Source organism: Penicillium odoratum (genome assembly GCF_028828045.1).
Source record: "Penicillium odoratum strain IBT 22623 chromosome Unknown utg000006l_segment0_segment0, whole genome shotgun sequence".
Lineage (NCBI taxonomy): Eukaryota > Fungi > Ascomycota > Eurotiomycetes > Eurotiales > Aspergillaceae > Penicillium > Penicillium odoratum.
The window spans coordinates 1,112,410-1,125,256 of record NW_026643148.1 but is presented as its reverse complement, the minus strand read 5'-3'; the positions used below and the strand labels follow the sequence as shown (position 1 = coordinate 1,125,256).

The following is a 12,847-nucleotide window of genomic DNA, read 5'->3' as shown; positions in this document are numbered from 1 at the left end:
CAGTGCTTCTCTTATGGTATCGTTCCAGTGGCCCATGAAACGAAATTCCTTTCTTCGTTGCCCAGCTACAGAATAGTACAATAAAAGATGTCATCCACACGCGTAATATCTGCCCAGAAACCCCGCTTTCAGCGGAGACAAATGCAGAATCTGCCAATCATGACAGGGACTCAGCGGAAATGGATTACTCGTAGTCCATGTCGGCCCCGTCGGCCCCGTCGGCCCCTTAGTCGCCGTTCTACCCGATACCTGGTGTGTCACTACCCAAGTCAACAACGATGTATGCAAAGCATAACAATTGAAATTTATTAGAAAAACCATCGCATGAGTTATACAGATACGTAAATCCTGTGGGTGATTGGGGAAGGAATGTCAGCGGGCTGATTCTGCTCAAGCCAAAGGAGAAGGAGCTATGTGACAGGTAGTAAGAAAGAAGAGCGATACAGAAACATATTCCGCACCAGACACATTTGCACTATATATGAGAAATCGAAAATGAAAGACGGGAAAAATAGAAAAGGGGTAATAATTTCTTATGCACCGAGACCACTTTTTTTGGGAAAAGGTTGCACGAACGGTCCTGGGCGGGAGGCGTAAGCCCTTGAATTGCAGCCGTCAATCAGCGGAACACTTTTTTGTTGCGACTTTTTAAGCCTTAGACTCTGAAGTATTGCATATTGTTTCTTATAACCGTAATGATAAGCTATATACATGGCACGACAAGGCAAGAACTATCATATCCTCTGTCAAGGCAGTGAATGACATGAGTTCCATTATTGGTTCCATGCAAGGGCTTGACGCCTGGAATTGGAAATGGCAGTACTGGATTTCCAGCCACAGTAAGTTCCATAACATCATTTTTCTAAAGTGCAGTCAGCAGTCTATTCACAAGATGCCACAGTTTAGCTCAATGTAAGGTGGTACGTACCCTCCAATACATTCCGTATGGACGGAGTGGAATCTCCACAACTCGAACCTCGCCTTTAGTTAATGGGATGCGCTCTTTATGGGCATAAAGCGGCTCGAAGGTGGTTGCATGTTCACTAAGCTGGTGGGCATGGCTGACCCGGAGCTGACCGGCTGGTCCCCAATGAAACAACATACCAACATTCTGAAGGCCAATTTGCCAGTTATGCAACAATTTCAACAGTTTGATCACCATCAGATTGTCAGGTTTGATAGTGAGAACGCCCTGCTTATATGCGGAGCGTCCACGAAGACAGCACACCTGAGCGAATAGGTCCATATCATCGCTTGTTGGGCAAGAGACTGCGAGGCGGGCAACAAAATATCCTGTAGTCTCTATATCATGAGGTATGAGATACCGAAATGTGGTTTTTCCGTTCTTAGAGTCATATGTGACTTGGCCCGACTGGTTTGAAGGTGATAGGCTCATTTTTCCATCGGTTGTCAGATAAAGCTTCTGGTACTTGGTCCGAGCGAGTGGCCAAGTAGTCTCTGCCCGATTCAGGGTATCATCCAAGCCATCTAGGCCGAAATTCAGAATACTGAGTCGGATCTTAGGCGTTTCGAGCCAGCCATTTTCGACATCCCCCTTCAGGAAGCAATCGAAAAATCGCTTCAAGTCACGGCAGCTGGAATCGGCATAATAATCTGACCATTCTTGTGAGTTGTGCACTCGAAGCCACTTTGGCACGGATTCTGGTATGGATCGGTAAGCTCTCATAGTTCCCGGAGTATGGACGGGGTTCGTCCATGAGGCAGCCACGTAGGTGGGAACGTTGATTTGCTCGCATTTGGCTCTCTTGTCTTCCCAGTATTCGGTGAAGAACGGATACTTCACCAGAACCCCAGGTAAGTCCTCCAGCTTGGCGTAGCTAGCGAGGGTATCTGTCTTTAGTCAGCATTTTATCAACTTGAAGGATAGCTGGTGCAGAGTATTATTACCAGCAACTGAGTTATGGAATCCACCGGAAGGAATTCCTCCTTGACATGTGTTGTCACGATACAAGTCCTGTATTCCTTCCCATGGTGCGAGCGCTTCTAGGCCTTTAGGTCGCAGACTTCCGATCTTCCACTGCGACATGGCCAACCAACTGTTGCCAGTGAGCCCGACTTTGCCATTGCACCAGGATTGCTCAGATAACCATGTCACGAATTCGGCTCCATCTTGAGCTTCCTGGTGGCCCATTATCTCAAGATTACCTTCAGAGGTGTAAGCGCCACGTGTGTCGACATTTACAACGGCGTATCCTTCCGGACACCAGAAACCAGGATCAGGTCCTTCCCATTTTTGTAGACCTGTCAGCCAATGCTTGGGCACACCGGCACGGAACGGAAAATCATCCAATAGCGTTCCACCCTTCTGTTTCCCATAAGGACTCCAGGCAACTAATGCAGGTATCTTCTTATTCTTGTCAACGACTTCAAGGTTCTCGTAACCAGCCGGGAAGAATATATCGTAATATAGCTTGGTACCATCGGAAAGAACCATAGGCATGCTTTCATGCATAAGGATATCAACTGTGAGGGGCTTCGCGCCCTTTTCCACTTGCTGTCCAGCATTGAAGGTGGTAAGCCCCTGGTGAAACCCGGGAAAGCGCGCTTTGGGGTCTTCTAGAGACAATGCAGAACGATACTGAACATAGTCCTTTGCAATTCTTCTGTTCTCTTGACATGACGCTAGAAACTCGGCATGAGGTTGGATCTCAGACACCATGGCGAGTTGGGGTAGAAAATTGGAGAGAATAAATCGACAGTATGAAACGACCAAGAAGAATTTGTGCCCAGTGGTAGAATTTCGTGGCGATTCTGAGATTTTGAGATGGCCCTTGATCAAGATTCGGATAGAATATCTATGCCCAGGCCAGAGCTGAAAATCGATGGATAGCCAGTTCACAATGTCGAAGTCAAGTCTCCACTCCACCACATATGTCGATCTGGGATGCAAGTGGGGTTCCGACGGGGTATCGTAACGGGGATAGTGGAGAACACGGCTGGCCGACGGAGTTGTTTTCCAAGAGATCCGATGCATCTTGGTAGTGGGGCCATGGGCGGAGTGCTATGAAACCAAATTTGTCGAAAGCTAGATCCTGCTGTCGCCCTAGAGAAGAAAGCGAAGATCTGTATCCCGAGAGATATCGAGGAGAGAGAGAGAAAAGCGGTAAACGCTGGTGCAAAGTGAAGAGCGTCACTTAACCCACAGTCCAATAAGACCAACTGGAAAGTCACCTTCCCAAGTAATATTTTCAGGCCCGACGGAAACGTAAAATACTGCGATGGTGTGACGTTATTTCCTCTCAGTTTCCATAACGCCCTATCAATTCCCCCCCATTCATTTATTTTACAGCGAAACCATACCCTCAGAGCCAGCGATGCCATTAATCATCATGTCCAAAAGCCTCAAAGTTGCAGTTGTTAGATAGATTTCCATCTGAATTTGCACGTACAAGCACAGATAAATAATCTATTCAACCTGATTCACCCACAGGGATATGATACGTAGAATAAAAAATGACAAAACCCTCCTATTGCCGACGGGGCCGACGGGGCCGTCGATAGACCCATCTTCGTGCACAAATCCTGAACAACAGGGCACCAATATTCTTTGCTAACCAAGTTTATTCCAAAAATACAATTGCTGATCATAAATAACCCCTAAAGTTGGTATTGACCCCTATTGCTCAAGTTCCTGGTCTCACCCAAACTTGTCGTGCTGAATTCATTTTACTTTCTGCCTTTGCCTACAAATTACTATCAGTATCCCTTCCAAGATGACGACTCGCGTCATTTGGATTGACCAAGATGGCAAATTGTCCATTCGCAAGACCGACGAATCTTATGAGCCTCTACCAGGCGAAGTTCTCGTTGAGGTACAATATTCCGGAATCAACCCAGCCGACGTGAAGCATGCGACAGTTGGGTTCAATAATTCTGTTTCTGGGTACGACTTTTCGGGAACAGTGATCAAAGCAGGTCATGATAGAGAAGGCCAGTTCAAGCAAGGCGACCGTGTACTTGGCTTTGCTGCTCCTGCTCTGAACAAACCAAAGCAGTACGGCACGCATCAGGACTTTCATTGCGCCAGACATTTCATTTACCACGTTCCGCCAACTATGCCTATGCCGGATGCTGCCACCTTGATGGTCGTGACGCATACTGCTGCTGATGCTCTCTTCAATCAGCTCCAGATTCCCTTCGAGGTCGGATGTGGAAGCTCCCAGCCTCTACTGATATGGGGTGCTTCCAGTGCTGTGGGAAGCGCCGCAGTCCAATTTGCGAAAAAGGCAAATTGTCATCCGATTCTGGTGACTGCATCACCTAGAAACCATGCGAAGCTGCTGTCGCTTGGCGCGACGGAATGCTTCGATTACAATGATCGAGATGTCGTGCAAAATATTCGACGTGCCCTCTCAAAGCACACTACCAAGCCGCTAAAGCGTGTGTTTGATTCGGTGGTGGGACAGGGTCCGCCGTCAACAACCGTCCTCTGTGAGGCTTGCGTGGATGATGCAAGCGACGCTCTTTTCACTTCTCCTCTTCCCGCTACGAAGGATGCGAAGAATCATTGGAGCCGCACCTTTGCTTGCAGAAACGCCGATGTGGACTTCGTGCTTCCTAATGGAATTGTGCTCAGACACGAACCAGATCAAGAAATGCAAGACAAGATTGACCAGGCTACCAAATGGGCCATTGAAAATTACGGGAGTGGCTACATCATGCCAAATGTTGTAGTAGTCAAGGGAGGAGAGGAGGGTATTCGCGCCATGCTCGATGTGGCTGACGGCAAGGCCAGCATGCAAAAGTTTGCCATTCAACATCCTATTTGAGCAATGCTTACTAGTGATACCATTGCCGGACTGCGGTAATGCAGTTGAATCACATTCTCTTTATCACTGGCGCAATTCAATTCTACCCACTCCTACCTTGCCCTTTGCTGATATCGCTTGTGAACTGTTTGGCCCCCAGTGGCGCATTTTTGACAGCAGACCTTCCATCCATGGTTTGAGAATATACCGCTAAGTAGCATATAGATCCTTGATTCTGGGAACTGAGGAAGTGCCAAGCCCGCGGTTATGTAAAAAATCTGCACTCACGAAGACTGTATGCAGTATTGCTGCGGGCACGTCGGCCCTATGGTGGTGAGCAGTCAATGGTCATTAAGTCTTTCAGTCCAAAGAAAAGTTGACAGTCCATTGCTCGTTAGCCAAACCTTCAAGAGCCCTATAGCCTGTGAGAACGCCCTGAAACTTATGTCTACTATTTGGAATTTCATCAACCTATTGCCCAGCTTCTTTAGGCTTTGCCTCTTGAAGAACAACCAGAGATTCATCATTTAAAAATACCAATTTTCTTGACAACCTCCTACTATTAGCTCTAATTATTTTTCTTCTTTAATTGCATGTCCAACCACCTACATTCATCACCATTTCTTGTGGTATGTGAATTCGAGGCTGCAGAGAGAAACAGCATGAGCAGTGGCGATGTTGGTTGAGTTTTATGATTCCCAGGTGGAAAACGTGTTTTTGTTAAATCAATGGGAAGAAAAGCTCCTATAGAGCATTGTACTTTCGCTTAAGCGTGTGAAAGCTCAAGTTGATATGATTGTACTTAGTACCTATCTGGTGAGATCAACAGTAAGCAATGCTGATCATACCCCTCGAATTCAAACGGTGAGCCATGTTTTGACCATCTTATCAAGGTCAGGCTTAAAAAGCCAGTCCATGTTAAAATCTTCCGTTCCAACTACCTCGTTGAGCCCATGTTCCGTCGATTCGGGCAGGCGACGGACATTCATCTGTTGCGCTAGAACAATCAAACGGTCAATCCTTTCCTGCCGACCGCGTTGCCATTTTGCCAAAACAGAATTTAGGGAAGCCTCGCTGCACTGACCACGCACGAGGGCATATGTAAAGGCATCTTCAAACACTTGATTGGCCCCTTGTCCTGACGAAGGAGGAATGGCATGTGCAGCATCTCCAAGGATCGAAACTCGGCCTCCTTCTGACGTCCACTTGTCCATTTTCGGGACTTGATAAAACGGCCAGATAGATACTGACTCTGGTGTAACCGCTGAGACGGCCTGACGAACAATGTCTGGGAAATCCTCCACCCCTTGAAGAAGAAAATCAACAGATCCTTCTTTGTCGGCCAAGAGATCCCTCCAACCTTCTCGATTACGTTCCTCGATTCTTCTCTGCTTCACAATAACCAGCTCAGAACCATCAGAAAGGTTGGGGGCCAGGATGTAAGCGCCATGTGTCTTGCTCATGATGGTGACAGGCAAGCCGTAGTCCTCGGGCAGTGTGACTCGACTGGTCGGGATTGTGGCTCCAATTGCCAAGACATTCACGAACTTGGGCTGAACATCGCCATGAAGATAAGAGCGAACACGGGAGTGAATTCCATCGGTACCCACGAGGCTGGCCGCTTGGCCAACAGTACCGTCGTCAAATTCCCAGGTCACCCCAGCTTTGGACTCGGATAAGATCCGAGTGAACTTTTTGCCAAAGATGATTTGAATCTTCTTCTCCGCACATTTCGCGAGGAGTTCTCTAATCAGGACTTTTCTGTAGACGCGAAGGCCGGGGTACCCGTATTTTTCCAAGCTTCCAATCTCATAGGTATCGAGAAGCTCACCATCCTGGGAACGGAAATGAAAAGCTTCGCACGCGTACCCCTCACTCATAACATTCTCATATAGACCAAGCTTGTCGATGATTTGTAGTGCATTTGGGGAGATGGTAATAGCACCTCCAATATCCAGTGGTGCAGGCCTGAGCTCGTATATGGTGCAGGGTATGTTCTGTCGGTGTAGAGACAATGCTAGAACGAGGCCTGAAAGACCAGCGCCAATAATTGCCACGTCTTCATGAGTGGCCATGTTAGAGAAATGAGGATGTGCAGATTTGACCAATGATGAATTTGTAGCTAACAGAGGGCCGTGTAGTCGCACTTATATAGTGAAGCAATGTCCCAAAAATTAATACATTATTACATTGAAGTACCTAGCCATGAAACGTACCGCTGTTTCTACACGATGTATTGAACAATGCGGTATTACTCGAGACATAACTTTCCTATTCTCCGTCCGTGTAGCTCCATGGCCAACTGCCCATCGGAAGCACTGCAGGCATGGTTAATGTGGCGATTGTCCGTTACACAGGAAAAGGAAGGAGATAACGGTAATACCGAAACCACGTACCACTCGGCTTTCGGGCTCAAAAAACTAGGAGTATCCACCTCCGATGAAAGTCAAATTACTGCCGATCCCCACTTGTGTCGCGTCCCGAAACATCAAATAAGGCAGCTGGTTACAGTATTCTGAATACCGGGTAAAAGTTCCCAGAAACCTCATAATCATACAATATTTCACTGAAACCGGAGCCGTCCGGACATTTTATGGATAAGTAGTCTATGCATTCTTTAACATAAAGCGAAAAAGAAAAAAAAGTGCACTTGTGGATATCGGTTGGAATTTTCTCGCTGTATTTGCAGTGTATAAAAGCTTTGGTGTACTTGTTCGAAACGATATCTAAACCAATATTCTACACCCTTCATTGAGCAATATGAATTCAAAAATCACCCTGGTGGTTGGAGCTTCGCGTGGAATTGGCCGCGAGCTCGTGAGACAGCTCAGCGCTGATTCCAACCAGCATATCATTGCGAGCGTGCGCCAACCAACCGACTTTGGTGCTCCCAACGTCTCATCCATCACCCTCGATCAGGGTATCCCGTCATCTATCACCCAGGCTGCATCTCAAATCCCAGAGATTGACACACTGATTATCAACGGTGCTTTTGGCGAGGAAGACCAGCTACTCACTTGTCCGGACGAAAAATTTGACAAATATCTCGACATCAACCTGAAGGGACCCCTTCGACTGGTCAAAGCATTCCTTCCTGCTCTTCTTGCTCGCAAAACCAGGCAGATTGTGTTGACATCTTCTCTCTGTGGGTCATTGCAAAAGCAGAGCGAATTTGATCACGGATCTCTTGGCCCATATTCTCTCATCAAGGCTGGGGGCAATATGATGATGATTCAGCTCCATCATGAATTGCGCGAAGAAAAATTCACTTTGCTAGCATTTCATCCAGGCTGGGTAGCCACTGATATGGGTGGTCCAGGGGGTATGCCCGTTGAAACATCCGTTGCTGGATATTGCAAGGTACTGAGCACACTCAAACTCGAGGAATATCCCCAATTTATTGCTTGGGATGGATCAATTGTTCCGTGGTGAAGAAAATGTGATGTATGTATCCTTGAGTGAATCGACAGGAAGTATGGTTATCTGAGATTCATGTATGTATGCACTTTCCAGTGTAATATGAAGGACGAGAAGGTGCATTGAAGAAATCAAACTTTTCAATATCAGATGTTGGCATGAAGATATTTTAAGTTCTCAACTTTCCCTTCTCTTTTAAAAGCAGCTGATTTTTGGATTTCGAGCTGCCTTGTATGCACATGAGCTAAGTGTTGCTCTTTTCAGATAATGATAAATGAATGCCCAGAAAGAACATCATGATACGTGAAAATTAATGGATCAAGTTTCAATTCAATAACCGCGTACTCTTTCGATCTGAAGAGGCAAGACGTCATAGTTTATCCCGATGACGTTGAGGCTAGAAGATTGATAGCACGCCGGACTAATAATCCTCCGACCTGCACTGCCAAGCACGCGTGGAACGCCATCTTGATTCCTCAGCAAAATCTATTCCTGGGAACGCAAAAGCGCAATCACCAAGACCTTGGAATCTATTAACATGACAGAAATTGGCAATAATGAAGGGATAATGATTAGTTTGACTGCTTGCCGTCGGTGTAGGGAACAAAAAGTAGGTCAACTGGCTAAATTTTCTACTCGAAATATACGGACTGTCTTTTCTCTCAGCGCAAATGTTCTCGAGATCTCCCGGTCTGCCAACGTTGCCGTGAATTTGAGGCTGATTGTGACTATCCCCTGCCTCCTAATCGAAAACTCCTAGCTGAACAACGACTGAGCCGCAGAGAAAATCAAAACCAAAATCGCTGGTAAGCTCCTCAGCAAAAGAACTGTGAGATCTGGGAGTCCATCATTCTAATGGCAGTCTACTAGTTCAAACTCCATCTGCCAGGTCGACCGCAGACTTGGCCTGCTTCAGTCATACTTCTCCCAATTTATCAATTCAGTCGTTCTGTTCAATAAGGAAGACCTGTTCCTCAATTACCGGGATAAGAATATCCCGGAATTCTTGTTGCGGAGCCTGCTTGCATTTTCATCTATTTTTGTCCCAGGGGCGATGCGGCCGCATCTCAATACTCGCGCAAAATATTCGGATGTATCTTCGAGCGGTGATGTTTATCGCTGTCAATGTGATTCTTGGGTGTTACAAGCAAGCAGGGTTATGCCTGTTTTAATGCCTTCCCCGTCAGTGGAAGCTTTACTGGCCTCATTCCACCTGTCCCTTTATTGGTTTTCTCGGGGCCAAATAAATAGAGCCAGGTCGATTGCAGGTAAGAGATTGATCGTTGAAAACAATAAAACATTATCATCAGCACTGAGTTAATCATGGTCAAAGACTCTGCCTTTCAATCATCTCTCCATTTGACGCTACAAGGGCAGGCCAACATTATCGAATTCTCATCACAATCCGCGTTAAGTACCTTTGCAGTTTACTGGTTTATTAGATGTTTTGTACAGAAACCTCGATCTATCAACCCTTGCTTCGTTCTAGAGCTTCCTGACAAACCAAAATTATCAACCGTCAGAGAAATTTTACAAAGTATCCAGGCAGGTCAAAATTCACATTACGATTATGGAAGCGAGGAGTTATCTACCAACTCCAAACTTTTAGCTATTATGGGATGCTGGTAATATTGAGAATCCCCAGAATGTCAAAGTGAAGAACTTCCGAGTTGACTCATTGCGTATTCACAGGTTCCATGTCCGTCAATTCGTTTATGACCTGCACGCTGTGGAAGATCCCGTTTCCATGATATCATCTTTGACCAAACTGGACATCCACACGACTGCTTGCTATAATTCCTTTAATACGGAGCCAGTGCCCTCTCCAGGCTCGAACTCTACCTGGCTCCGCAGATCACTTGTTTCCGAAGTGCTCTACCACCACTGTCGGGCGATCTCGCATTTATACATGTTTCTTTGCAGTCTGCGGAGGAATGCTGCTGATCATGAGTTCTTTCAATTAAGTGCTATCATCGCCGTCCGCCATATACTGTCACTTACCGAGGCGATGAATCGCTTACTTGTAATAACCCCATCTGAGCAACTTAGCTCAATTCCACCATTTCTTGGGTATTCAAGCTTCCTTGCTGCATCACTTCAATTGGGTTCACTTCTGCATTTGCACAACTTTTACAAACAACCATTTCACGAGAATAGTGATCGCCTGTTGCGTGCCCTTCGGTCATGCGCCTTGATTAACCTTTCTACTTTGAATCATTTACGATACTTATGGGCCCCAGCGCAGATTATGGTAAGCTTCATCTTTCAAGAATTTGCCAACTCGGTCTTTCATCTTAAAAACCTGACACATTACATAGTGGGAGAAACTACTGACACTGGCTTCCCGTGTTATGATTTCAACGCGCGACATAGAAGCCTTTGCGTGTCATTCGCGGTCCATGCCCATTATGGATGAAATAGCCAGCACTGAGTTGCATAGCTTAGTGTCTGTACATCTCTCATCCATCTTGCCGATCATGGACATAACAGAGCCATTCTACCTCCCGTTTGAAGCCGAAGATTTCGACGGGAGCATTTATCGCTCATCAAGCCCAGAACCCTGTGGTGCAGAGACCACCTTTAGGCCACCAAACGCTCCTACGCATGAACATCTCCCGTCAGAAATCAATGAATCACATCATGTTCTGACTGACATGCAGGATCATATTAATCGGCTATGGAATATACTTTTTTAATGTATTTTCCCTTCTTGTTCCAGATGATAATCGTGCGTACCCTTTGTATAGAGCTGGGTTGAACATTTGACTTAATCTATTTGAAATGAAAAAAGGTGTGATGTTTCTTTACATTAGAGATCATTAAATATCTATCCCAAACACGCCTCCTGGCCGGCTCTTCTTTCAAGGCTCCAAACCTTTTGGCACGAATACCTATTGTATTCATTCCTGCTCTCCCTTTTAATGGAAATTACGTGCTTTAGAATTCAAAACACCTATGCATAAACCAAGGACGATCTTTGTTTAGAAGAGACTCGACCGCATTTCTTTTATTTAAGATGCATAATTCTCGAAAGCCTGTACCGGCTACGCAAGTTCCTCATGAATTTCAATTTACGAGACAATACGCAATATTGATTTCTAAGACCGACGTTACAACATTGATTTTTGGTGGATTCGGTATCAGTAGCGCAGTACGGGGCATTTCGGTATTATGCGGGGCCGATGGTAAGCATTGAACCACGCACTAGTCGGGTCCCACGACTAATACTACGTATTGAAACTAGCGGTGAACCGCCGAGGACGAACCTTAACAATCAATCGACTAACCGCCTCATGGTTGATTCCCTCAGTGCTAGCGTGTGCGGATATCCTGCGGCCCGACAGATTTGCCTCGCATTTTTCTGTCGGGACTTGTGCGGGCCGACTGTGTGGAGAACGGGGAAACGTCGACCTATGACTAAGATCTCCGTTTTAATGTTCGGGGCTTGTGCGGGCCGACTATGTGGGGAGCGCCATACGTGGGGCGAGGCCTGGTAATTGATGCGTATTAGGATGATTCGGAAGGTCCAGTATAGATCCTGGTCTATTGCCATTAGCCAGGTACTTTTCTCGTTGACAAGTTACCACTTTCGTGGCCCCAAGATCCCCGAGACCGCATAAACAGACTACGTCACCACTACTTGTACCAAAGCCTCCCCCTCATCTCGAAATCTTTATTTAATGACTCAGGTACCAAGGCACGAATCTGCACATGAACTCTACAGGATCTGATCACATTTTATTCTACTTAAACCCATATCATTATGCCCTCCCAAGTCCTTGACTACCCGGCAGGATTCAGTGCCAATGTAACGATCGGTCCCTCCATTGCCGGAACATCTGATGAATACGAACTTCGATTTGCACGCCGCGGCCTGGAAAGAATCAAAGACCGCTTAGGTCTCGAAGCCATCGAAAAACTCATTCAACCTGACATCGATGAGTCAAATGAATTCTGGCGTAAAGTTCTAGCAGAGAACGTGACAGGCGAATTCAAGCCCGCTCGCATTGAACTCTCGGTTGAAGGTCTTACTATGAATGAATTCCTTCCATGGTTCCGCAACCGCTGCCAAAAGAAGGTCCCTTACATGCTGGCGGGTCAGCCTGAGCATTGGCTTGTTCTCTCTGATGAACATGGCAACGAAAAAGTGATCGAAAACTTGGGCCCTTGGGTCTCTCGCTTCTTCATCAAATTCGAGGCTCCATCTCAGCCTTTTCAGAAGAGAGACATGTACGAGGACTTCACTCTCAAGCTCAGCGGTTATGGGCACACCGATGACGGCTTAATCAATGGCTACGTGCTACACCAATTCAGACCTCACGCTGACGGCTCTGGATTTGATGCCAACCTTTGCATCTACTTCCCAGCTTCGGCCCCTGAAATTTTGTTCGAACAACATCGTCAGCATCTTGTTGTTGAGTTCACAAACTGGACGCGTCACTGCTATCGGGAATTGAAAGTGGAGAACATCCGAATTTGATCACCGCTCATGAAACAAGCACTGTTTAATTCGAATATACAAATTCTTGAAAATTCACTCTTATAACTTCAAACTAGAATTACAAAAGTCAATGAAAGACAAAGTATTTGAGAGGACCTAGCTCGAATTTGGTGGGCAACTAGATTGACCGGCCAAAGTGTAGTATTTCACGCGACATAAC

At 46.2% G+C, this 12,847-nt stretch overlaps 5 protein-coding genes across 5 annotated transcripts; 3 read left to right on the top strand and 2 right to left on the bottom strand.

Moving 5' to 3' along the window:
• Positions 1-854: 854 nt before the first annotated feature.
• Positions 855-2,680, bottom strand: N7520_008867 (alpha/beta-hydrolase; the record flags this gene model as incomplete). Its single annotated transcript, XM_057142801.1, has 3 exons — positions 855-881; positions 929-1,851; positions 1,909-2,680. 3 exons carry the CDS (start codon positions 2,678-2,680, stop codon positions 855-857), a joined length of 1,722 nt encoding a protein of 573 aa, XP_056992089.1.
• Positions 2,681-3,734: 1,054 nt separating this feature from the next.
• On the top strand, positions 3,735-4,790 carry N7520_008866 (zinc-binding alcohol dehydrogenase family protein; the record flags this gene model as incomplete). The annotated part of the gene is made up of 1 exon (XM_057142800.1): positions 3,735-4,790. The coding sequence occupies one exon, from the start codon at positions 3,735-3,737 to the stop codon at positions 4,788-4,790; it is 1,056 nt and encodes a 351-aa protein (XP_056992088.1).
• An 836-nt stretch (positions 4,791-5,626) lies between these two features.
• N7520_008865 (FAD-dependent oxidoreductase) lies at positions 5,627-6,844 on the bottom strand (the record flags this gene model as incomplete). Its single annotated transcript, XM_057142799.1, has 1 exon — positions 5,627-6,844. The coding sequence occupies one exon, from the start codon at positions 6,842-6,844 to the stop codon at positions 5,627-5,629; it is 1,218 nt and encodes a 405-aa protein (XP_056992087.1).
• Positions 6,845-7,529: 685 nt separating this feature from the next.
• On the top strand, positions 7,530-8,201 carry N7520_008864 (SDR family oxidoreductase; the record flags this gene model as incomplete). Its single annotated transcript, XM_057142798.1, has 1 exon — positions 7,530-8,201. One exon carries the CDS (start codon positions 7,530-7,532, stop codon positions 8,199-8,201), a length of 672 nt encoding a protein of 223 aa, XP_056992086.1.
• A 3,748-nt stretch (positions 8,202-11,949) lies between these two features.
• Positions 11,950-12,666, top strand: N7520_008863 (uncharacterized protein; the record flags this gene model as incomplete). Its single annotated transcript, XM_057142797.1, has 1 exon — positions 11,950-12,666. One exon carries the CDS (start codon positions 11,950-11,952, stop codon positions 12,664-12,666), a length of 717 nt encoding a protein of 238 aa, XP_056992085.1.
• Positions 12,667-12,847: the final 181 nt, after the last annotated feature.